Source organism: Carassius gibelio, chromosome A14 (assembly GCF_023724105.1).
Source record: "Carassius gibelio isolate Cgi1373 ecotype wild population from Czech Republic chromosome A14, carGib1.2-hapl.c, whole genome shotgun sequence".
Classification (NCBI taxonomy): domain Eukaryota; kingdom Metazoa; phylum Chordata; class Actinopteri; order Cypriniformes; family Cyprinidae; genus Carassius; species Carassius gibelio.
Genome location: NC_068384.1, coordinates 13470096 through 13497813, shown reverse-complemented (window position 1 = coordinate 13497813; position 27718 = coordinate 13470096). Strand labels below are relative to the sequence as shown.

General features: G+C 33.0%; 1 protein-coding gene across 1 annotated transcript in view; it reads left to right on the top strand.

Moving 5' to 3' along the window:
- Positions 1-23553, top strand: part of LOC128027126 (relaxin receptor 1-like) — a 40188-nt gene extending 16635 nt beyond the window's left edge. Inside the window, exons 3-18 of the mRNA XM_052614433.1 lie at positions 3314-3397; positions 6682-6787; positions 8528-8599; positions 11467-11538; positions 11685-11756; positions 12190-12261; positions 12449-12517; positions 12717-12788; positions 14384-14455; positions 14780-14851; positions 15948-16019; positions 16554-16625; positions 18258-18487; positions 20086-20496; positions 21706-21924; positions 23209-23553. Coding sequence (XP_052470393.1) covers positions 3314-3397; positions 6682-6787; positions 8528-8599; positions 11467-11538; positions 11685-11756; positions 12190-12261; positions 12449-12517; positions 12717-12788; positions 14384-14455; positions 14780-14851; positions 15948-16019; positions 16554-16625; positions 18258-18487; positions 20086-20496; positions 21706-21924; positions 23209-23510 — 2069 coding nt within the window. The 3' untranslated portion in view covers positions 23511-23553. The remainder of the gene's footprint in view (positions 1-3313; positions 3398-6681; positions 6788-8527; positions 8600-11466; positions 11539-11684; positions 11757-12189; positions 12262-12448; positions 12518-12716; positions 12789-14383; positions 14456-14779; positions 14852-15947; positions 16020-16553; positions 16626-18257; positions 18488-20085; positions 20497-21705; positions 21925-23208) is intronic.
- The last annotated feature ends 4165 nt before the right edge of the window (positions 23554-27718 follow it).

Genomic DNA, 27718 nt, shown 5'->3' with positions numbered 1-27718 from the left:
AAAAACATTTAACGAATTCTTAAGCATCTTCATTACAGTTTTTAACATGCTGCCAGTAACTTGTCAGAGAGTAACATGTTATCACCTTAAAGCCACAAAATTGCTTCTAACCACTTATATAAAAAAGCAGTAAAACATGCTTTTCCACTTACCAAGAATGACAAAAGTACAGATCAATCATGTTGTTAAAAGCCAGTAATAAAGTGAACCGTATTTAGTGGTGGAAAGCCTTTCTTTGGAAATACCCTCAGTATAAATTGAGTATTATTTTGTTCGATAGGAAAGCATTTAGTCAAAATACAATAGAGTAATAAACCTCTAGTGTCCTTGAGCTTGTAAAATCAATGCAGAGGTCAAAAGGTCCAGATGGGTTTCCTCTCTCTTCATGTTAGCAAAGATTATATTGTGTCTTTACTAATGGCTGTCTCAGTCCTGCTCAATATAACCAACAGTGTGAGCTGCTGCAATTGTTACAAAGGCTAGATGGGGAAGGAATTACCTGTCAGAGACTTGCTGGGACACATATAGCAACATAACATGCCAGTGATGGATTTAAACTCATTGCAATGCTGTTCACTCATTTTGTGCGTAGTATAGTGTTAAAGGAAGTCCTGTTTTCTTCCTTAGTACCATGCCCCCAAATGCAAGGACCAGAAATTGCCATGATCAAACCTTAACTGAAGGCAGATCATTTAGAGTATCTAGATAAGACTGGAATGTTTACAGACTACCCAATGTGCACAATATCCTTTTGTAGCCTTTTTGAAATCAAGATAATGGCTAAATGAGAACAATAATTCATTGATAATATTAACTGAGATGTCAGCTGAGAGTATTTCATTTGAATATTACCTACTTTGTTTGTCCTGGTAACAATACTTGACTATATTTAGAGTTTTTTTTTTTTTTCTCTCTCTATCTTTTATTTAAATTGGTGTGAAGTGCAGACATTTATTTATTTAAGGTGCTAGGTTGTTTATAAATGTATCCTTTTTTATTTCATTACAGTTTATGAAATTCATCAGCCCTGCCATTTTAGTTTAAATTAGAGATTGATTTACTTTGAATATACCTAGATTGAAATTGTGTTATGAAAAATGATGCAATTACAAGAATATATGTTACTTTATATAAGTACTGTATGTACAGTATAAGATATAGTTGAACAAAGTATTGACTGCCTGACATTGTTCACCTACTTGGAAAAGTTTATTTACTGCAAAAACTGTTATGAGGTCTTTGTTGAACAGCTTAGATGTTTAATTAACTTTTGCATTTCACCCATGCATAATCAATTAGCTTCATGACACGAAAGGAACACCGTAGAAAATTGATGAATAATGAGCTATGCAAGCAAAGTGTTGATGTTTCAGCATCACAGAAGTCATTTCGTTTATCCTTAAACTCTAAGTAAAATGAAATATGTTTATCGTTAATGACCCCAGAAGACATTCTCATATGGCTGAACTTGGCTGGAGTTATTATTCAAACAGAAGAGAAAGAGCACTGCTGAGTTAGAATTGCTGAGCTGAATCATTTTTAGAAAATCAGTTTTTCTTTCTCATGCTGACTTCAGTTTTAGTAACGTGCAAACAAAGAACACAATTTTTATTACATAAAATCTTTTTACCTAAAACCTTGGAATATGGTTTGGGTTTATTTCTTAAAAAAAAAAAAATCTTTTTTATTTTTATTTTTTTGTAGAATTGGAAGAGTCCACTTTTATTTGTATAAAAAAAATGCAGTTAATGGACACCTTTGGTCCTGTGTCCTGTGTCCTGTGTACTTTTAAGAATTGAAGTCTTGTTAAATCACTGGTCACTAGTTTTTTTTATTTATCTGCTAATAATTAACAATTGTGGGTATAAATGCATCATAGGATATTTTTTTTATTTTTTATTTTATTTTAATTTTATTTTTTAAGTTTGAAAACAAAAATACAGTTTGATGGAAAATGTGTTCAATAAAAATATTATTGAGGCAAAATTGTGGTGGAAATTATGAAATGTGGTGGAAGTATGGGTTAGCAATTTTACATTAAATATTAAAAAGGTAAAAAAAAAAATATTTTTAATAAATGTATACATATGATTATGTTTGTTTGTTTAGATTGTGTAGTTTGAAATTATTGTTATGATTTGTATGCATAATTAAAGAAACAACGATTTACTGCACAACAAAACCACTAAAAGAAGAAAATCTGCTGCATTTTTCTGGGTTTGCACTAGGGCACATGACTGAATGGTGAAATCTTTCTGTCAGGCTTTAAACGCACAGCAATGCATGTGTTACATAAATACCACTACTAATAATAATGTTTTGGAAAACATCTTGTATATGCTGACCAAGGATGGATTTATTTGCTCACAAATACAATTGAAACAGCAATACTGTGAAATATTATTACAATTTAAAATAACAGTTTTCTATTTAAATCTATTAAATTATGCAGATGCAGATGCAGATGCAAAGCTGAATTTTCAGCAGCCATTTCTCTAGTCTTCATTGTCACACGGCCCTTAAGAAATCATTCTAATATGCTGATTTGCTGCTCAAGATACATATCCTATAAATATAAATTTTGGAAACTGTTGTGGTGCCTAATATTTTTGTGGAAACCCGGACACTTTTTCTTTCACGATGCTTTGATGAATAAAAAGTCAGAAGAACAGTATTTATTTTAATTATATTTATTTTTTGTAACGATATAAATCAGTTTAATCCATCCTTGCAAATTAATTCCTAAGTATTCGTTTCTTGAAAAACTACTTTAAAAAAATCTTACTGACCCAAAACTTTTGAGTGATATTGTACATGAACGCTTTGCATTTGAATACCTACAAATCTGAATCAGATTACCCTGACACTGATTGATGAAGGTGTACTGAGTAAGCCGGAAGGTTGATTTTAATTTATTTGAGATGTTAAGTGTGAGGTGTCAGGAGACAGGAAACGCCAGAAAAGTCACAGCTATTTGCATGCCACCTGCTTCATTTCCTCCACAACTTTTGTCATTGGCAAACAGTGTCAATGTGATTGACAGGGGTTGCTGAGTAGGTTAACATGATTCTTAAAAAAGAACAAACGCAAATGCATTATTATTCATTATGCAACTTCCCCTGAGAGAATGAGTGGAGGTAATTTTGTTAGACCAAAGACACTGCAAAATGGTTCTTAGCCATTTGAATTTTCCATTGTGGTCTTTCCCCGTGCTATCAGTGTGTGTGCAATCAAAGCTGTTAGCTTTGTTAGTAATGACAAGCAACGTGTGTTTGATTCAGTAACCCTTTACTTCTTGTTGTCTTTCTTCTAGGGGACAACAATGGTTGGCCACATCTCTTTGATAACTATTTTGGCATCCCCAGTAGTAACCTAGGAGCCAAGTCAAATGCCTGCTGTGAGTATGCTCTTTTTTTGCAACAATTCAGTGAATTTAAACATTGAGGGGAATATCTTATTTGTGAAATGTATTTTATATGTTTCTTTTAGAAACACTGTATGTCTGTAAAATCTGGTTTAACACATTTGGCTGCTAGATTTTGTTACTCCACAGCTGAAACAACGAGAGATGCACAATCAGAATACAAGCACAATATTTTTTCTGTCTGATATAATTATTTCCATTCACAAAATAAAAACATACTGTAATATTAACAGTGCTTAACCGAGTTTTACTGCATTTTATTGAATCAAATTAATGCAAAGAGCATAAACTGTATTTCAAATGTATCTACCCAAACTTTTTTGAGTATAATGTTTCCAGACAATAATATTTACTAATATTTGCATATTTTAGGCATGTTTGTCTTATGATTGGAGTCACATGTAATGCTCAATCCCAAAGCACGGGCAGCTGCTGTCTGTATATTGCTCACTTTCTATTACATGCGCAAAGAAAAAAAAAACAAAACCCATTAAAGTGATGATCATTTATAAAAGGCTGTTTTGACATTTTATTAGCTACTCTGAGACTTAGGCAGGAAATGAAAGAAGATTAGGGCAACCGCTCATGATTCTTCGACAGCTCATATCTTGAGCCTTATATGGTTTATGGTTGGAGGTGATAAGCAGTGTTGATCACAGATACATGATCAGATGGAGCCTGGGTGTCTAAAAAAATCACTGTGATATTGTGCTAAGCTCCAATAAAAAAACATGACACTGAACAATATGTGGCTAACCATTTCTCAAGATGATTTTGAGATGATTTTGAATAGATGTAATTCCTAGCAGAGAAACCAGCCTGGAATTCATCACATTATGGACATGATCCATTTATGATTGACTACCAAAAAGTGTCCAAGCACTAATTTTGTTTTAATGATGAACCGTATATATTAATCATACATTAATATTTAAATAAAAAGGATATATGTGACCCTGTACCACAAAACCAATCTTAAGTGTCTTTTTTTTTTTTCAAAATTTATCATCTGAAAGCTGAATAAATAAGTTTTCTACTGATGTATGGTTTGTTATGATAGGACAATATTTAGCTGAGATACGATTATTTGAAAATAAATAAAAATACTGAGAAAATCACCTTTAAAGTTGTCCAAATTAAGTTCTTAGCAATGCATATTACTAATCACAAATTCATTTTTTATATATTTACAGAAGGAAATTTACAAAATATCTTCATGAAACATTCACTTAATATTCTAATGATTTTTGGCCTAAAAAAAATGCAGTATTTTTGACCCATAGTACTTTACAGTATGTATGTATAGTACTGTACATATATACTTTTTTTTTTTTTTTTAGCTATTGCTAAAAAATATACCCCAGCGACTTAAGATTGGTTTTGTGGTCCAGGGACACATGTGTTCTGAAGCTACTGTATATTTATTTCAAATAAATGTAACTTTACCTTATAATACAGTGGCATTTATAAATGATTTAAATGTCTAGCTCCTTTTTTTAGGGTCACTGTATATGGAAATATGATAATCAAAATGGTATTGTTTTCTAGCCATATAACATGAATGATTAATGTATTATTAGTTGATGTACATTAACTAATAAGATGTTAGCAGTATGAAATGTAAAAGGTTTGTATTTTTATTAATAAAAATTATTCTAAAGTTTATGTGTTTCTGGTATCAGATGGTAATCCATAGTTATGACATAACTCAAAAGTATCACATACAAAGTTGAAATTATAAGATAATATCATAAAAGTTTGACAAAGTCATAATTATGACATAACTCAAAAGTATTACATACAAAGTCAAAATTATAAGATAATATTATAAAAATGTGACAAAGTCATAACTATGACATAAAAGATTAGAACCAGATTTTGATGTTTGTTACAAATTATTATGATTTTTTTTATTTGACGTAATATGTCTTTGTGTATCATAGTTTTGACCTTTTCTTGTGTCATAATTATAACTTTTTTGTCCCCCAGATTATTCCTAAAGTGTAGTGGGAATGAGCTTTCATACATTTACACTGCACTTGGCAGAAATAATGTTCAGTCACATATATTGCCCACCAATGAGTTTAGGTCATTTACATTGCAAAACAGCTTAAGCAGTTTCAATTAGAGTGGATGTGTAGGAAGCTTGCCCTACATGCACAGCAGCACATGGACCATTGTTAATCAATGAACTACAAGCAGAACTGGCCTGAACAGACATCTGTTTTGCCAGAGTCTCTTCTCTAAAATTAGTCACCGTGGGCCATCCTGGTGAATGTCGGAGTTCGATTTCTTGCTGTCGCCTTGGTGCATCTTTTTTTCTGTGTTTGAGCTTTCACATCCTTCTCCAGTGTTTAACACAGATAAGACTCTATTGGAACAATGTGTTGGGCCACAGATGGCCTGTTGGAGGCATTTACGCTCCCTGGATTTTAGGCAACCATTTGTTCTGTTTATCCACGATAAAGACGTGTCTTGTGTGGCTTAATTCTGTCTGGTAGACGGTATTGAACTATCCAACTGCTGACACCATCAGATTACACAGTTTTCACTTAAATACACTTTTAACATTTTGGCATCCCCAGTATCAGCTGTTTCTTAAATTGAATTATCTGCCGACGATTCATGAATGACAGAAACAAACAGTATGTGATAAATGTTTTTTTTTTTTAAATATTGTTATTATTATTATTATTACATGTAACTCTTCCTGCTTTATATCCTTAAAAAAGAACATTATATTGACTCTTTATTATATTTATTATATTCATTATATTTTCATATTTTCATATAGACATGTATTAAGTTCCCCCTATTGTATGTTTTGTTACATTCCTGTTGTTCGCAAGTATTTGTAACATAGTATTTGGAGAAAAAATTAAAATCCTATAAAACATTCCCCCTCTCTGCCATTGGTAAAAGGAACAAATAGTCCCGCCTCAAATTCATGCAATTGGTTGGACTTTTCGGTGTAATGAGCCTACCAATGGCTTGCTTAAACTTAAATAATGCATTTTAACATTGAATTAAACACTTGACTTTTAAAGATTTGATTTCTCTTGAGCGCTCAAATGAATCTAATTGGGAACTCTTGTTGGAAATTATCCTTAACCCAAGTTGACTTATTCCAGTTTGCAGTATTGCTATTAAATGACAGATCAAACTGTAATGCAAACTTATTTTTTGAACACTAAATGGGATATCTAAAGTGATGTCTGGCAAGTCTCCCTCTGTATCTTTTCCTTTCTGTCATGCAGTGCTTGGGACGGTCCCAGCTGAGTGCCAGTGCAGGGACCTGGAGCTGGACTGTGACGGTGCTCACTTTAAAGACGTCCCTATGGTATCCATTAATGTCACCATGATGTGAGTTTCATGGCCTGTGTGCGGAGTGTGGCTGCAGTTTGCTGAGATTGTGCGACTCCTCAGAGATGCATGAGATGCCAATGCTCTGCAAAGAAAAGTTTGCTTTACTCTAAATGATGAATATGTACACTCTCAGAAAAAGAGGAAAAAAGCTGTCACTGGGACAGTGCCCTTTCAAAAGGTACATGTATAGTTTAGGTACTAACATGTACTTTTAAAGTCCTAATATGTGCACCTAAAGATGTAACTTTTAGCTATCTGGACCAGTGACAGATTTGTACCTTATTTTCTGTGAGAGGCCGAATAAACATTAGTGTCTCATTAGAGTTGTATGTGCACTTTATAAAACACGAGAAGGTTGAAACAAGTCTGATTTATTCGACTTCTAGTCTTAATTAACTCTGAGTGCCTTTAATTTGTGATTTTGAAAAATGAGATAATTGCATTAAAAGATAATTGTTCCAGCATTATTCTCCACACAACGTAGCTGTGATGCTTTATTCATTGTTCACATAATAGCTGGCTGATATAAACCTTTCTAGCAGTTTAATGTGGATTTGAAATGCATATTTATGTATCAGTTGAAGCTGCTTCTTATTTCATTCCCAGTTTCCTGTATTGCGGCCCTGTTTGATATTCATTAGTATTCCGCAGTGTAATTCACATCTACCTTTCAGTAATACCTAGAATGTGGCAAGGTGTTTTAAATCCAATGTCACTTTCTGATTTCAAGTACACACACTGCGTGTCTTCTCTCTAAGGTCTCATGAAATCATTGCTTTAAAACATTTTTCAAAAAGTCAAATGGTCCCCTTCAGTCTTGCGTTTTCTCCTAAAAATATAAAGTTTATCAAAAATAAAGCAGACCATATTTTTTTTCGACGCAAAAAATACAAAACATATAAATATAAATATGTCTGCATTTCATTCCTGCTGTATGTTTATGAATGTAATCTATCTATCTATCTATCTATCTATCTATCTATCTATCTATCTATCTATCTATCTATCTATCTATCTATCTATCTATCTATCTATCTATCTATCTATCTATCTATCTATCTATTTATCTATCTATCTATCACATCATCAATCATCATCATCTCTTTCTGTTTATCATTCTGTCTTTCTATAAGGCCAATTAACTTTTTTTCCCCAAAACCTTTATAACAAACATTTTCTTGACAAAATTTGCTTTTCTAGATAAGAATTATACAGAGCCCTGCACATGTCATACAGGAAAAAAAGTAGGCTAAATCGTTTTATAAATTGTCCGCACGATTTACTAATTTTTTCCCTCGATTTGCTAAATTGTGTACACGATTTATAAATTGAGAGAACGAATAAGTAAATTTTGCAGAAAATGTATAAATCGAGGGAACGAAATAGAAATCATGTGCACGTTTTAGGACATCGAGGGGAATGAATTAATAAATCGGGCACACAATTTATAAATTTTTTCATGAATGTCATGTGCGGGGCTCCGTAGAATCAGGCTACAGAATGAAAACTTTTTTTTCCCCTCGATTCAAGTTTAATCCAGATTTTTGTGTTGAATTCAATAGGATTTAAACTTAATAAAAAGTGTCTGTCCAGTCCAATAAACCATTGAAAATGACTGTAATATAATAGAATATAATTAATTAATAATTAGAATTTTTTTTTTTGAAACAGGGCAGGACATTGCACTTTTATGTACTAAAAACAAATTTAGGAATGGCTCTTTTGTTTGTGTTGCAGGTCCCTGCAGAGGAACAGGCTGAGGAAGTTAAATGCTGACATGTTCTTGATGTACCAGAGCCTTCAAAAGCTGTAAGAGTCTGCTTCACTAAGTATATCTAGACACTTTAATGCTACGAATGACATTGTGGCACTATTGCAGATGTTCACAAAATGCTGTTTGCTTGTCCTCACTGTGCCATCATAGTCAGAAGTGTGTGAAATAGAGATGTTGAGTGAGATTAAACAATCCCTGTGGAATAAAACATTCAGTGCTCTTCACAGGAGCTGAGCCAAACACACTCAAAACTGAAGAACTTGAGAGTGTTCTCTTTTTTTAACTTGACAAAAATGGCTCAGTGTTTTTCTTTCTCCAGCTGTAGAATTTGTCTTGCCTCTCTTAATCTGACATGCTTGTTGGTTGTGAGTATCGCCTGGTTTCTCTTTCAGGAGTGCCAGCTGAGTCAAACAGAATCAGCTCCATATTTTTGTCCTCGCTCAAGGACCATACTTGATCTAGTGTCAGATGGAGGTTTCATTGTACGAACAAAGAGATTTATTTTCTTTTTTTTTTTACTTTTCTTTGATGCACATTTCAGTGCTGTGATGCTGGGGTGTTGCTATATTGTTGCTTTAGGTATTCTAAATATTTTTAGTACTTTTTTATACAGATGCTAAGGAGTTTGCTTAAGTCAAAAACTTAAGCATGTCAAGTTTCTATGATAGTCTTGTCCCAATGGTCCCAATATATTTTTCAATATGAGCCAATGGGATTATAAACCACAAATTCAACTTTTTTTAAATATATAATTTCATATCACAAATGATATTACATATTACACATTTGTGGGTTTTAATCCCATTGGCTCATATTGAAAAATATATTGGGACAAGACTATCATAGAAACTAGAAAAGTTTTTGACTTAAGAAAATATATATATATTTACTTTCACAATTGTATAAATATTATTTTAAAGCCAAGTATGAATCTCATATGGTTAGTGTATTTAAGCATTTTAAATTTATTCCAAAATAATAACTCAAGGCAAGAACAATTTAAATTATACATACCTACATAAAAAAGGTTTTGTGTGTGTGTGTGTGTGTGTGTGTGTGTGACTTTATGTTCAACTATTTTTAATAGTTAATCTAACTATTTTAGAATTTTTCAGATTATCAATCATCAAAGCTAAGTAAATATTGGTCACAGACATGAAGATTTACTTAAAATTTTGACAAGATAATTACTAACTAAAAACTCCCAGAGATTGTGTGTGTGTGTGTGTGTGTGTGTGTGTGTGTGTGTGTGTGTGTGTGTGTGTGTGTGTGTGTGTGTGTGTGTATTTCATATAAATTTTGGAATAAAGTTTGGAATAATATTACACAGTATTACAGTTTTTGCTGTATCATTGATCTTTCATGAATTGTTTTAATTAGGGCTGGGCGATATGGAGCAAAAAATATATCTCTATATATTTTGCTATATCTCGATATACGATATATATCTCGATATCTTTACAGGAAAAATAACCCCCAAAAAACTACTGCAAAAACAAATATGGCAAATATTACATGTTAAGGGGCCTATGAAACATTTTATTTTTTTCTTCACCATATGTTTTATTGTTACCTAATTCTGTGTTTTAGCATGTGCAATTATTTAAATGCATAAAAACAACTTAATTAGTTAAAAACAATTCTTAAAATAGCCTTATGTGAAATGTTTTTTTCCCTTCAGAAATTCTGTGTATTTACATTTTTCTGATTATCAAATGAAGGCATAAAACATTCATTTAATTTATCTTTTAATTATTTAAAATTAAGCAAACTTTATTTTTTGGTAAACAAAGGGGATTTACTATTAAAAATAAAACATGGGAGAAATGTTGTGTGATTATTCCTTATAAAATTATGTTCGTTTCATTTTAATAGTAGTAGTAGTGGGCTATCTACATTCTGCTGTACAATAGTAATAGAATTCTGTCAAATACTTTTTTGACGGGTTTACCTTTACAGTTCTGTGTATGTGATACCACAGTCTATGATGTGATATGAGCTAGTCTTACTCAAATCAAACGGTCAGATGCTCATGAAGTGACTCTCAGTGCAGTTCTGGAGATGTTCCTCATGTGTTTACGTCTTTATTTAGAGATAGGAAAGACAATGAAATCAGCGCGAGCGTTATGCGAGCTTCCGTGTTTAATGAATGAAGACGCGCTTCTGCTCCATTCGTTGTCACAGACACGCAGAACATGCAGGATTCATATTTAAATAGACTTTTCCGGGTTAATATTTGCAGATATTAGTCCATTTCGCAATTTGATGTAAGTGCATGACCGACTTTTGATTAATTCATTTAAAATTTGACCAATTCCGTGACATCCCGCGTTAAACTGTAAATTCCATTTTTATGACTGGATTCCGCGATTCCGTCCGCGTTTCATTGGGCCCTACAGTAGACATCTGCCTGCCGTTCGCCCTACGCCTTAAAACTGAAGTATCTCCATATAATGGAGCCAGTTGTCTTTTTTTTTTTTTTGGACTAGTTCTCTACACGCGAGGTGAGAGGGGACAAAAGCAAGGAGGCGGGGGGCGAGCGAGCGGGGGCGAGCACAGCACAGGGAAGGCAAACAAGCAAAGTGGCGGAATCAGAATATAAACAATATATCGATATATACGATATGTCAAAATCCTTATCGTGTTAAAAAAATATCTCGATATATTTTAAATATCGAGATATCGCCCGCCCACCCCTAGTTTTAATAAGTAAAAAAATCAATCAATAAATAAGTGCTTCCTTAATAAGTGCCCAGTTCAAAATACAGGCTTGTATAAAAAGCAAGAGCAGAACTGTGTTCAAAGCTCTTCCACTCCTTTGGAACATAACTATACAGTAATATTTTGTGTTATTTCTCTCTCTCTCCTTCTGCTTTTTAATGCTTCCTGTAACGTATTTCAGGTATCTCCAGCACAACCGAATTAAAGCAGTGCACCCACATGCTTTCAGAGGCCTTTACAATCTGACAAGACTGTGAGTTGGCAGACATTTCTATTGTCTCTATAAAGACAAATAGGCTAACAGTGAATGACAGAAACTTTAATTTGCTTGTTTGCTCTGTTCTATGGGCAAAATGCTTTTGACTACCCTCAGACAGCTGTAATATCTTATTTTCTCAGGTATCTCAGTTATAATCGAATCACTACCCTACTTCCTGATGTATTCCAGGATTTGCACAAACTAGAATGGCTGTAAGTGGTCATTTTGGTCATTCTCCCATTTGCTTTATAAATGTCAGTTAAATAAAGATGGATTTTCTCATTCAGTGATTTTATTATTATTTTTTTTTTTTTGCATTAAATCAAATAACTGCAATGGCATGTGTCAGTCAATAAACCTTCTCTAATGCTGAGTTTTGACCATGTAGACAGCACAAAACAGGTCTCATTTCTGTAATATCAGGAGTGATTTCTTTAGAAGTCATTAGCAGTCACTGAGGATCTGCTCTAAATAAACATGAGTGATTGAATTTCCCTCACAATTGAATGTCATTGAATTATGATTTATAGCTGTTTATGTATAAGTTTGTGTCCCCTGAACAAGTATTGAACAAAGCACTTCAGTTTGTGATGCCTCAGTATTTTTTTTTTTTTTAATGAGCTTCTCCATTTTTTTATCCTGAAGGATTCTGGAGAACAACAATATTCATCACATCTCCTCTTTGACCTTCTCTGGTTTGCGCTCCCTTGTGCTTCTGTGAGTTTCAGCCTGTTGCTATTTTGGTGACTCATCTTCCGTCTTTCAAATGGAAATCTCATATTTTAACAAATGCATAGGAGCTGTTCGCTAAAACTTTTTTGTATATTTATTTATTTATTTGGTTTCCAAATGTGCTACACTGCTGCTTTGTCTTATAAAGCCTTTGCTTGTGTGTGTGTTTCAGAGTGTTGCTGAACAATGCTCTCACAAAGCTTGATGATATCTGCCTGGAGATGCCACGATTAAATTGGCTGTAAGTTTGAATACAACATTGTCATGATAAAAATACTTTTGCTATTATTTTATTTACAAGGTTGGAAAGCTTATGGAGAGCCCTTTGAATTATCCTCCAAAAGATTTCAATCAATTTATATTTGCATTTTGCAAAGTCGTTTGTATTTTTCTTTTCCTACAATTTTTAAAGACCCTCTTTTTTCTATTTCTGCTTGCAGAGATGTTGAGGGAAATAAGATTGAGGCTGTGGGAAATGTGACCTTCAGGTCCTGTAACATGCTAACAGTGCTGTGAGTATAACCACCCTTCCGTCACAGCTGCTCAATCCTCTCTTCCTGCTGTGTAGTTAACTATCAGATCATCCCAGTGGGCTTTATGAATCTATTCCAGTATTTAAAAAAAGGGTAAAATGGTTCATCAGGTTCCATTGAGGTTAAAGGCCCTTTCTGAAATAAGTAAATTTATTTTTCTTAATCAATAATCAGTATTCATCTGCTTCAGTCACACAACTTTTAAAAAGTAATGGCGCAGACCCAATCAAATCTAACTTTCACAGACATTTACATATATTTAATCCACAGTCCATCTACATATATTAAAGCTGTAGAGTATCTGGAAATTAATTGTGGATTGAATATATGTAAATGTTAAAGGCTAAAATAGTTTTAGAATTGGGTTGGATTGAATCCAATGCTCAGCATTTTTCACTGTTCATTACTTTCCCCCACCAATGTATAGAAATATTCCAGATGAGCAGAATTTTTTATTAGTGTATAGTTTTTACTTATATAAATTATATACTTATATAAATTAAATTATAATCATATTTTCTCATACTAATATTTAAGGGGCGCCAAGTTGTACCCTACTCTCATTATGAGATTTTGTTTATGCTGAAACTGCAACATTACACACTAACGTTAAAAGAGAGAAATCGCAATGAACAAACCATTTAACATAATACTATATTATTATAATTATTATAAATTCAGTTATTATATGCAACAGTGACTGTTGATTTAAGGTCAGATCCTATTTTCCTTCTAAATTGTTTTTTGTTTTTGTTTTTGTACTCCTCACCATTGATGTTGTTGTTCACTCCTGTGTATTTCCAGGGATGTAAAATACTTGATATTTAATTTTGCTAAATTACTATACTTAAGCATTATTTTGGGGGATTAGTACTTCACTTAAATGTAATTGAATTACTTTACTACTTATACTTTTTCTGAAGAAAAAAAAAAACAGTACTTTTTACTCATTGAAAAGTGTATATATATATATATATATATATATATATATATATATATATATATATATATATATATATATATATATATATATATTATTCTCTTCCATCCTGCACACATTTAATATGGTAAACAGGAGCTCAAATGCACATGCTTGACATGCGAGACCCAGTGATGTTTGTTTTTGTACGTCAAGCATGTGTTCATCTTCAGTTATATCTTTAATACATTTCTGTCTGTTTTGATCTAGCTGTCAGCTGTCTGTGTAGTATATTTGCTGAATTGCTCAAGATTGAGTAAATAAAATCAGAAATGAAAATTTACATTTAATATTTTGTTGTCCGTTATTGCTTATTTATTAAATGATTTAATTTAATATATTATTACAAATAAATATTATTAAATATACAAATCTCCAGAAGTTAAAAAATAATCACAACGTAATTACATAATTACAAATAATGACGACGTAATAAAAAAATGAATACAAATACTTGCTTAAAAAAATTAAACACAACACTCCTGGGTATTTCCTACACATTCCATTCCTCTGAAACGGTCAATGTGTTTCTGTCCACCAAGATAAAAATGTACTTTCTTTATTTATTAATTTATTTGTATTTATTTATTTGCAGAGTCCTCCAGCGGAACCGCATTAGTTACATCCACGAGCAGGCTTTCTCTCTGCTTCGTAAACTGGGCGAGCTGTGAGTTCTCAGGCATTCCATTCCATTATAAATGTTTGCCAAAATTATCACCACAAAGTGTTCTCTGGAGTTTAGTCGTGACCCATTTCTGTTCAATTTTTGAGAAGCTAAGCAAAAAATAAATGAGTAAATAAAATAAAATAAATCATCCTTGCATGGATTTCCTTATCAATTTCAAAGTGTGTGTTGGTCTTCCCACCATCCAGCTCGAGCAGTTAGGGGACGTCAGTCTTCAAAGAGTTTGCCATCAGACTGGTTTGCTCATTACTTCTGTCAGCAGATGCTTGTTTGAACGCGAAAGGCATGAATATTTTCTCTCCACAGGGATTTGTCCAGTAACAGAATTGAAGTGATCCCTCCTGATCTTTTTGTCAATCTTGGAGACCTGCTTCAGCTGTGAGTCTTCCGTTCAGATACACATTACAAACAGCTCCAAACTGCATCTAAAGTCTGCATGCCAGGGCCTGTGTGGTGGGCTTCTGGACATTTTTATTTCTTTTTAATGCAATGAGAATTCATTCCAGTTCATTTTGATGGTCATATGGTGTCCAGGTTAAAGGCGTATGCATAACATCTATAATACATTTTATTTAATTAAAATGTAGTTTTTAGTTTTTTTCTTTTTTAATTGTTAACATACTATTTATGAATCCCAAGTCATATAAAAAAATCTCACCCAGATTACACTACTGTAAATTGTTTATTGAGCATCAAATCAGCCTGTGAGAATGATTTCAGTAAAAACATGTATGATGTTAAAAAAATATTTAACATTTAAGTTTCAAATTAATGCTGTCCTTTTGAACTTTCTATTCATTATAGAATCCTGGAAAAAAAATATACAAATAGCACAGCTGTTTTCAACAATAATAATCAGAAATGTTTCATGAGCAGCAAATCAGCAGATTTGAGTCATTTCTGAAGGATCATGTGACACTGGAGGAATGGCTGCTAAAAAATGTGGCTTTACATTACAGGAATACATTTAATTTTAAAATATAATAAAATAGAAAGCAGTTATTTTAAATTGTAATAATATTTCACAGTATTTTTGATCAAATAAATGTAGCCTTGATGAGCGTAAGAGACTACATTACTATATTACAAATTCTTACTTAGCTCAAATTTGGAATGGTAGTCTGTTATTTAGTTTATATTATTTATTATTTATTTCATCACTTCTAAAAGAAATAATAAATTCAATAATACAGTACAGAACCATATTCTGTGTAGTGCTGTATTCTTGGCTATTACTAATAAACAACAAATCAGAAAAGATACACCTTTAATTTAACCTGAGAGGTTGGCTCGATGCATGTTTCACACAGTATTTCAGATTCTATTTCACATTTCTATTTTTATCTAAACAGTTTTTACATGGCTTTCCCCTGCCTTGTCAGACAAAACACCTCTGCTGTACACAGATCATTATAATTTTGACATTAGAAATGTATTTCAAATCAGTTCACTCTTGCCTCCTGTTTGTTTGCAGGAATATTTCATATAACCCCATCATGGACCTGCGTGTGGACCACTTTAACAAGCTGCGCAAGTTAAAGTCACTGTAAGTCTTTTTTATACTTTTCTACAATGATGAACAGTACAAGGTTTTCGAGCACAAATTAAGGAAGGAGTGTGAAGTATGTTTTAAAACGGTTGTTAAGTTATGCAAATGTATAACTTTGCACAGTGAATATTGTGACTAAACTAAGACACACACAAGCCCTTTCCTCATTTTATGCCTCTCTGGTAAAAAAAAAAAAACAAAAAAAAAACAACACTTCACATGAGACACCACAAAAATAGCTTGTAATTTTAGTAATGTGCTGTTTGCGGGGCCCCTTTCAGCGCAGCACAATGGTCCTACCTAAACCTCACGCCGTGAACATTGTCTTCCTCTCTACACAGAGGAAAAACAATCTGCTTTTAGGTCATACTTCAAAGACTCCCAGAGAGCATCTTGGGCACAAAACTGCATATTTGTAAGAGAAGGAAAAGGGAAAAGAGGACTAAAGCATTGTAAAGTGAATACTGAAATGCTTATGACGGTGATTTTTTCCAAAGAGCAACCCCTGAGAGAAAGCTTTTTGTGTCACAGGAGCATTGAGGGAATCGAAATTGGGAACATTCACAGAAAGATGTTTGAACCTCTCAAGAACCTGACTCACATGTGAGTGCTGCTTTTTGAAAGTTTTGATAACAACATTATTTAAGTTCTGCTTGCTCAATTTCTGAAATCTGATCCAAATCTCCATTTACTGAAGTCGTCACCATTGAGAATTATCTTTTTTTTTTCATGTTAAATAATGACTTGTTGAGATTGATGTTTGAGGTATTCTGTTTAAATTGTCAGCAACTGAACATCTCTATAATTATTTGTACTTTTAAACATTAAACTGATGATAGCAGTTATGTCTTCTCTCTGGAAAATCATCATTAAAAAAAGATAAAGACAAACTCTTTAGTTCTAATCCCAGAAATTGTTTCTAATATTTTGTTTTATATTAATTGACGATGATAATCATTTTCTTTCATGACCTGGTATAGTAATAGTCAGTGATTTGCCTGAAAACATAAAAAAAGGAAAAAAGAAAAAGAAAAGATATCTGGAATTTATATTGGAGCGTGTACTGCACAATTCCCTTTTCAATCTTTTCAGCTACTTGAAAACCCAATATCCTGTCTTCCTGCTTTGCATATCTTGCGGTATATAATTCACACTGTGAGAAATGAGAATACTCGATGAATCTTGCAAGTCATGTACAATGTTTCCTCTCAGATTGAGACGTTGTTGACTGTGAAATTCAACTCAAGAGTTCCTTGCTGTTTCTGGAACTATGTCAGTTCTGTTCAGTGTGATTCTCTCCTCCTTCTGTCTTCCCCTTTATAAACACCTTTCTCAGTAAGGATAGGTTGAGTGACACCCAAACACGTCACAGCAGCTATTAAATGATAGAAAGATCGACCCATTTACTTTTAGAAAATAAGAATTATTTTATAGATACATGTTGTGTGTACAATTAAAGTGATTAGTATTTATTTAATGTTGCGCTATAATAAAAAAATAAAATTTAGAATTATCTGTAAAATGTCATTTTTTTGTAATTAATAGTAAATATTTACCTATATGTAATAATTTATCCATGTAATAATTTACCTTTTTTTCTATATAAGAGAATGTATTTTTTTTTTCAGATTTATTTGCATAGCACTTATAATAATCGGCTTATAGACTACACAAATAAAAAAATATTCTTGAGCATATGAATAATTTATCTGCTTTGCAAAAAAGGTCAGATGAACAAAAAAAAAGACATTTTCACAGATCTATATGCATAGTTTTATGTGGTAACACTTAACATTAAGTTTTAATTTGTAAACATTAGCTAACTAGTTAATGTAAACTTACAAACAAAATGCTTCTTCAGCATTCATTAAGCTTAAGATTATTATATTAATATTAATATCTCAACATTAAATTATAAATCTTTCAGATCAAATGTTTTATCTGCCGAACGTGAACATGAACATTTTTATTGACTAACATCAACAAAGTTTAATGAACAACATATTGATCATTGTTAGTTTAATAAAAGCTAACAAATGAGACCTTATTGTAAAGTACTGTTTATTTCTTAATGCTGAAATAATTATTTATTGAATTTATTGAATAATATAATAATATATTTGAGCATTAACAAATCTATACTTCTGTCCTTAGCCATGTCATGACATGACCGAAATGATGCTATGATTGTGTTTGTCATGTGTGCTTCTTTCTTTCTTTCTTTCTTCTTTTCAGCTATTTTAAAAAGTTCCAGTATTGTGGCTATGCGCCTCACGTCCGCAGCTGCAAGCCCAATACTGATGGCATCTCATCTTTCGAGGACCTTTTGGCCAACATCGTGTTGCGTGTCTTCGTCTGGGTGGTCTCAGCAACGACATGCTTCGGCAACATCTTTGTGATCTGCATGAGATCCTACATTCGCTCTGAGAACAAGCTCCATGCCATGTGCATCATCTCTTTATGCTGTAAGATGATATTTTGCATCTAATACAGAGGCATTTTAAAGTGTGACTACGTGTCTGAATTAATTTTGGAGCACTGTATGCTGTGTTTGAGATTGCAGTGTGCTACCTATCATCTCCATGATGATGCAAAAAGCAATTTCACACATAATTAGTCTAATGCATCTCTCTATGCATTATTATTATTATTTTTTTTTTTTGGTGTGCTTTTTTCTTTACATATAGCATTGTTTTAAAATATTATTTAGCTGTCATGGATATATTTAAAAATGTTATGATTGTGCATATTTAACTGGAAATTCAAGCTTTTTCGTTAGGATGAGAAAAAAATCTCATCTTTTAAACTGCAGTTAAGTGTCTGTTCTAGTTCTGCAAGTCGATCGTGCCTTCTAGAGAAACAGACTGATAGCCTAAAGGCAGCTCAGAGCATGCGTTTACCTGACAGTGTTCACTCTTGACTGAAGTGCTGCCACATGTCTTGCTTGTTATTGCATGAAATTCACCCATGTGTTCTGCTTCCTGTAAACTGACCACTGCTGAACAAAGAAAATGCTGCCTGCTCTCAAAAGAAATAGAAAAAAATAAAATAAAAAGCAGTTCTGTGATTTCTGCTCTTAGAAATAGGCTAAATAAGCGGATATCAATGTTGTGCACTGGGCATCTGTATTCGAGTGCTGCCGGGGGTGATTCAAATGAGTGGAAGCTCATTCAGAATACATAGAAAAACAATTACTCAGTGTCTACTTTGATGTGTAGATGTCACACTTACATGTAGCAACATTTACAGTTCATTTTTACATTTTATATTTAAATTCTAACATAAATTATAAGGTAACCAAAGAGTTGTTTATGAATGAGAATGAAAAATATGTGTGCTTCTATGTGAAGTCAAGGGAGTTATATTATTTAATTATTATTTAATAATAATAAAAAAATATATAATTATACAATGCATTTTATTAGTGTTATTTTATTTACACACACACACACACACACACACACACCAGCGTTTAAAAGTTTGGGGTCAGTACCAATGTTGCTGGAACCAGTCTCTTATGCGACAGTCTCTATATTTCTGCTTGGGAAACTTCAGTACGAGTCTCCCCACTGAGCTGTTCATGTAAATTGCATATTTAAGACACTTTGATTATCATTAAGACCCACTGTCAGCCTCTGGCATGGTCTGCTCATGCTGAGATTATGCCATGTGTTAAATACCCCACTATTACCCAGTAGATGATTGTGCCTTTATTGCTCAATGTTGTTTTCATGTGATTGTGTCAGTCATGGGTAAAGTCTCTCGGTTAAAAGTCTATGGGTGAGAAATGCTCTCAGTTATAGTACCCTGGAGGGGGGAAATGGGTCAGATGTGGAAAGTGCAAGACTGGTAATAAAGGCTTTTTGATTTTCAGCCTGCTGTCAGTTTTCATCGAGAGTTTTAATTATACATAGTAACTTGTAAATGCAAAAAAATTATTCTAAGCCTGAAAAACTCAAAGATGTACTTGGCTATATAATGTATATATATATTACAGTATTACAGTAAATATACTTGTAACTCATAAAAAGTGTAGCTTACAAGCTCTTTCTCTACTACACAGGTGCAGACGGTCTGATGGGTGTCTACCTCTTCATGATTGGAGCGTATGACTTGAAGTTCCGGGGCGAGTATAACAGACACGCTCAGGCCTGGATGGATAGTGTACCCTGTCAGGTGATTGGATCTCTAGCCATGCTCTCCACTGAGGTGTCAGTTCTGCTTCTCACCTACCTCACCCTGGAGAAATACATCTGCATCGTTTACCCGTTCCGATACCTGACCCCCGGCCGCAGACGCACCGTTACCATTTTGGTGGTCATCTGGTTCTTGGGCTTTGTTATTGCTTTCCTCCCTCTGGTCTTTAAAGGGGTCTTCAGAAACTTCTATGGAACCAATGGCGTGTGTTTCCCTTTGCACTCTGAACAGCCAGAGACCCTCGGAGCACAAATCTACTCCATTGTGATCTTTCTGGGTATGTGAGAATCCTTTAATCGTGTTCAAAAGATGTTCTATTAGACAATAATGCACAACAGGCAGGTTCTGGCCTTAAAAATCCCAGTCATTTTCTCTGTAGAAAAAGTTTTTTAATGATTCTGTTAAATCATTTAAGACAGACCTACCATGAGCTCTGAGGTCATTAATTAATAGTATATGTTTTATTGAAGCCACAGTCAGTCAATTCAACATTTCAGAACAACTCAACTCATACATCCTTAAGTGTCTTTAATTTTATGTAGTTTTATGTATGAATATTTTGAAATAAATACATTTTTAGATATAAAAAAAAGATGCCCGCCAATGCTGTATTTACTAGGTTAAAAAAACAGTTACAAATAATAGTAATATTGTGAAATATTACAACCCGATCTCATGGCAATTCATAAATTTTCATGAGGTGGCTTATTCGTACGAATTCGTACGACCACACTCATACAAATTCATACTATTGTTGCCAAATCGTATGTATTTTACGAGTTGCACAATTCGTATGAATTTGTACGAATGACCTACGCCTAACCCCGCCCCTAAACCGAACCGTCACTGGGGTCGTATAAAATCGTACGAGTGAGGCCGTACAAATTCGTACGAATAAGCCACCTCATAAAATACGTATGAATTGGTCGTGAGATAGCGTTGAATATTACCATATTTTCATTAAATTAAATGTATGCATTTAGGAGACATTGAGATCATCTCAGGGCTGATTGGTCTGGTTTAAGTATATCGTGATTCCCTATAGAGAAAAATCAATAGTATGTCTGGAACTGAGACAGTCGGATAACTGTGTGGTCAATTTTGCACTCTTTTAATTTTCTTAACATTTGAGGCATTAGAATTCCTCCTTCAAAAGTGGTTAACTTTCCTGTTCTTAAAGCAGTAGGAGTTGTTTTGGACTCTTTTGTTCCTGATTAGGAAATCGTTATCTCTGAGTGTGTTCAATTTGTTTGCGTGATAGAGGTCACACTGAGAGGTCTAAGTTTAGATGGGAAAGAGGACTGAGGGCTTTGAGGAAATGTGGTGGTTTCCAGCAAGACCAATCATCTCAACAATAACTTGATCTTTCTTGACCTGAAAGTGTACTGTTGTGGTGTTTATGTTTTGTAACAAGGTCATCCTTCACGTCGATGAATGCTTTTCAGTGCTATATATATTGTCAAAAACATATCCTGTTTCCAATTAGGTCTCAATCTGGTGGCTTTTCTCATCATCGTGCTGTCTTATGGAAGCATGTTTTACAATATCCAGAGAACAGGAACACAGACGACCAAATACAGCAACCACATTAAGAAAGAGCTGACCATTGCCAAGCGCTTCTTCTCCATTGTCATCACCGATTCGTTGTGCTGGATTCCCATTTTCATACTCAAGATCCTTTCGCTTATGGAGGTTGAAATACCTGGTAAGTGTGTCATGGGGCCATTTAAAGCCTTCAGGGCCGTTGATTTCTTTAAGGATGAGTCTTATATTGAGCTGAAACAATATTTTTTGTTCAGCTATAGTGATTTAGCATTTTTATGTACTTCAGTGTTTACTTTATTTTTTATACTACTTACTCTCCCTCACATTGTTACTGGCCTATATGTATTTCTTCATTCTGTAAAACACAAAAAGAGACATTTTCCAATAATTCCAATAATTCACTGATCATTTGTTTGCATATTATTGCAATGAATGATGGCTGGAGCTTTAAACCTTTAAAAAAATGTGCAAAACAAGCACTATAAAACTGTCGTTAACATAGTTCCTATTGCTATATATTCCAAGTCATCTGAAGTTATGACTTGTAGCTTTGCGTGAGAAACTCAAAAAGTAACTGAAGTGCTGAAACTGGACACTAAGAGTTTTGTGAATAAATCTTTCACACAGATTTTGGAACTGGTTCACCTGATTCATTGAAAAGATTTGATTCAATGATTTGTTCACTCCTTTCACAAACGACTTCATATCATCATATGGCTTTAGAAGTCTTAGAATATAGTGCACAAGTCATGTGGACTACGTTTATGGTGCTTTTTTTATTCAGAAATGCACCTTTTGTGTGTCACTGGAGAAACAAAGTCATACAGTTTTTGAATAACATGGTAAATAATGACATTTAATAAATAACATTTTATTTTTGGGATGAATTGTCATAGTATGTTCAGTATTCAAAAACATAGGGTCTTATTCTACACTGCTTATTTTGTATTTGCATGCACAGGAGTAAAACAATTCAGCTTAACATGATTATTAGGCCCCCCAGAGTATGTGTTTTGTGTATGTTTGGTTACAGCTGTCCCTATATTTAGAATCAGCTTTTGTGATTGTGGTGAATGTTGATTTGTTTGAAAACATTTATACAGAGATTTAATGCACAAATCCACGTGTGAGCATGCTTAGTGAATGAGGCCCACTGAATGCTCTTTCCATCCACATAATATTTGACAATGGCTGGGCAAATGACACCATGCTTCATTATGATTGCTGAATTCAAGCTATATTTTTCAAAGACATTTCACTGAAAGATCATAGTTTTCCTATTCTCTTCATGATTTTCCAGAGATAATTAATAGGCAGTTGAGAAAGTGGACTGCCTTGTCCAAAACGAGTTTTCAATGAAAAACAATCAGCAAGAAATTACATGATATCATCACTCAATGAATAATTTTCTCCCCATTACTCTTCTTGAATGAACCCTCTGCAGGAACCATCAGCTCGTGGGTTGTCATTTTTATTCTGCCGATCAACAGCGCTCTCAATCCCATCTTATACACGCTGACCACGCGGCCCTTCAAAGAGACACTACTGCAGTTATGGTCCAACTACAGGCAGCGGAGACCCCTCCTCAGCAGCCACCCGGCTCATCTGCCTTCCTTTACGTGGCAGGAGATGTGGCCTCTGCAAGAAAATAGCCAAACTCTATGCTCACCGAACTACCTAGCGCATCCATCTGAAACGTCCAACACCTCCCAGTTACTTCCTGTGGAGGGGTCAATCAGGACATGAAGTAGTCTGATGGTGTCCTCACACTTCACAGCCATGGGCTCATTCCGACAGGGCATATATATATATATATATATATATATATATATATATATATATATATATATATATATATATATATATATATATATATATATATATATATATATATATATATATATATATATACGTTTGTGGATGTTTACATGAATGTCCCCCACTCAGAGCAGGGATGATAATGATGCACTGCATATAATGATGACTGACTGTGTGTTTGTTTGGGAGCTTATTAGGAAAATGCAAAGAACACAAAGACAAAAACCAGACGTTTGCTGAAAAAAGACTTGCTGGTTAATGCTGGTTAATGCTGGTTTGTGTGGTTTACCAAAGGACAGCTGCTGGATTTTTCAGTCAAATAACTCATAATTCTGTCATTACTTCATTCCACCCTCATGTTGTTTCAAAATTATCTTTCAAAAGTACATTTCTGCTGTTTTTGTTCTTACAGTGAAAGTCAGTGAGGTCCAAAATAGTTATTATTGTTGTTATTAACTAAAATTAAATCTGTGAATTTTTTTTTAATTAAAATGTGTTACTGAATTAACTAATTTAAATAACAATAAATAAACTTATGTAAACTAGTTTCCAAGAAAAAATTCAAATTTGTACTTAGTTTAACTAAAATATATATATAAATACTAATTATTTACTAAAAACACTAATATATATATATATATATATATATATATATATATATATATATATATATATATATATATATATATATATATATATATATATATATATATATATATATATATATATAGTAGTGATAATAAAATACCACTGATCCAAAAGCATTAAACTTAAAAAGGATATATGTAGTGTTTTGTTATTGAAACATCTGGACTCCATTGACTTTCACTGTTTGGCAAAAAAAAAAAACAGGAAACATAAGAACCAGAGCAACACATTTGTACAACAGAGAGTAAGTGATGGCATAATCTTTTTTTCAAGAAGCCTTGTAGAGGCATCAGCAGCACACTAGCATTTAAAAGACAACATGCTACTGTGGGCAGCAAAGCTAATCTTTTTAACAGGGACATAACAGTACGATTCATTTGATTGTATTGTATTGATAAGCCATTGATAAGGCTTAGTTTGTTTACAAGTAGTGACTCATCCACAGGGTCTGTAATGACAGAGAAAATAAAGACACAGTTGAATAATAAAAGTGTTTAATTAGTGTTTTGCCATCAGTAAGTGTTACACGTTTGACTTTTGCCCATTTGTTGTAATTATTTACAATATGTCTTTTCAGTGTTAGTACTGTGTTCAGCTCTTCAGTGTTTAAGATGTGTTTCTTGTCTATCTGAAAATGTGTGTAGCATGTAAATACCTGCTGCTTTTTGTATAAAATGTACATATATATTGTATAGAAGTATTTTTTATCTAGTCAAACATGGTTCAAGCTCTATCCAGGCTCTTAACAGATGTTGTAGGAGCTCTTCGGTTTCCATATGAAATATCATTCCTGAAACTGTGACGTGTGAATGCATTACAGAGCTGTCATATCTGTCAGTCATTTGAAACGTTGTTCTCTTTCAAAACCACAGGAGGAACACAGTGTAGATGTCCACTCAGTGTTGCCTTGTTTTTATTTTTGGATCATCAGTAGGGCCATGTTTAGTGTACAGTTTTTATGGAAATAACTCACTGTACAAATAGAAACCCATGCATAATTTACTTCATCCTTATTTGAATATTTTTATCTGAAACTGTCTGTCTGCCTGCACAATGGTATCTTCATTCAGAGAGTAATATAAAAAGATATATTGGGATGAATTTCGCACGTCAGTGAGCATGAGCATATAGAGTCTATATATATATATATATATATATATATATTAACTATTTCATGAAAATTAAGCTATATTTAGGACCTTTGAAGGTTTTTGCACTGTGAAATTATTTTTATGTTTTCTACTCCAGTTTTTATCTCTGTAATGCAAACAAATCTTATTTGCAGCATTGTTACTTGGAATAAAAAGTAATTGGGATAGTAAATTATATACACACACATATATCTATATATATATATATATATATATATATATATATATATATATATATATATATATATATATATATATATATATATATATATATATATCATGACAGTACTTAACAATGAAGATTTAAACTGTAAATATAATGATGTAATATAGTAAAAAAAAAAAAAACATAAAAATATATCAAAGTAATAAGATTAACTATCGTCTTTAAGAACATTGAGAATTATATATATATCTTAATTTTAATACATTCTTGAAAATGTTTATAGTCCTAAGATATGATTATCTTTATGCAATATTGAATGGAAATATAGTACATTTTTATTTTGGGGTGAAATATGACCTGATATGTTTTTGTGAGATTCGCCCAGCTAAAAAAAAAAAAAAAAAAAACTTGATTAATATAATGACCTCTGAGCAGTTTACATGTACTTCTGCTTGAGATATCAGGCTTTTATGTTGGATGACTCTGCTTTAGGGCCCCAGATCAGTCACCTAATTATTCATAAAACACCATTAGTGGCACTCTCACAGTGTTCCAATATTATATCCCTTACAAATTTCTAATTTACAACTGTGATCATCAATTTAAAAAATAAATAAAAGGTCTTGAACTGGGGATGTTTCCCCTTAAAAAAATCCTGCTTTTTTTTTTTTTTTTTTTTGTCATTTTCAGAGATTACTTTTAATTTTATGAATGTAAAAAAATAAAATAATAAAATAAAAAAAAAACATTCTGGGTATTTCAATTTTCAATATTTGAATGCAGTGCTTTCTCAACTCACTATATCAGAAAATGTTTGTCTGTGAAGATGTTGTTATATTGCTTCATGCCAAAGTCACATGTGCCACTAAAAGTAGAAGTTTCTAAATGATTCACATGTTGGAGAATGTTCTGTGCTATAGGCGTCAAGACTAATGACGTTATTAGGATGTGATTCACATGGTAATATCTCTATTTTTAACACATTTCTCCTACATACATTTTGTGCTATTCACTAATCATTACTGTTTCGTTTAAAATAAAAATAAGTCCAAATGACCAGTAGCCCATATTAATTCATTTAATAACTTTTTTCCCCATTTATTTGTCTTAGTGATTAAAAAATACTCTGGTCATATGGCTTATTGTGTTTTATCACCATTTAGGACGTGTTGTTCTTCTTTGAGGTGGAAAAGAGAAACAGTAAAACAGAAATAGCTCTACACAGTCCATTAGAGAGACCCAAGTTACTACACTGAATCAAGAAAGTCCTCTCAAACACAGGCCTGGTTCTGGAGACTCGAATGTGTTGGATTAAAAATACAAGCCAGATCAAACCATACACACACTTAAAGAGACAGTCACAGACAAACTAGGTAACCATATTACAATGGTTTTCAGTCCTGATCCTGGGGACCCATGGCTATGTACATTCTGTATATATCTCTTATCTGACACACTCAGTTCATGGATCTCTCTCCTAACGAACTGATGATCTGAATCTGGTTTGTTAAATAAAGGAGACACACAAAATATGCAGAGTGGTGAAAACCTCTGCCCTATTGCACACTAATTAACAGAAACAGATCTCCACTGACTGACAGCTTGCCATACTTATGGGCGAATCTTGTGCAACCTGTCAATATATTTGAAACCTTAAGAAACCTAGTCTCTCAACAATCATGTAACACTTGACTGGAGTAATGGCTTCCGAGAATTTAGCTTTCCCATCACAGAATTAAAATAATAAATTACATTTTAAAAATATATTCAAATATAATAATTAAATAAAGCCACAATGAAAAAAAAATATATATATATATATAAATGCAAATGTCCTCAAAATTGGACTCTTCGTTGTTTATTTCAATACTACAACAAGTGTATACATAATTTTCTCTCATGCCAGCTAGGGTCTCTAAATGAGCTCTATATTGTCATGTCAAAAATAGCCTAATAAATAAATAAACAAACATACATACATATTAAACAACAACAACAAAAGGTAATTCTCCAAAACCTGCATCATCTCTGTTCCTCTCCGGTGGAATTAATTGCCAGCCTCCAAACTGCTGAGACCATCACATCCTTCAAGAAGCAGCTGAAGACCAGACTGTTTTCACCAATGTGTACCATAGACATACAGATACTTTACAATTAGCTAAATAATTTAT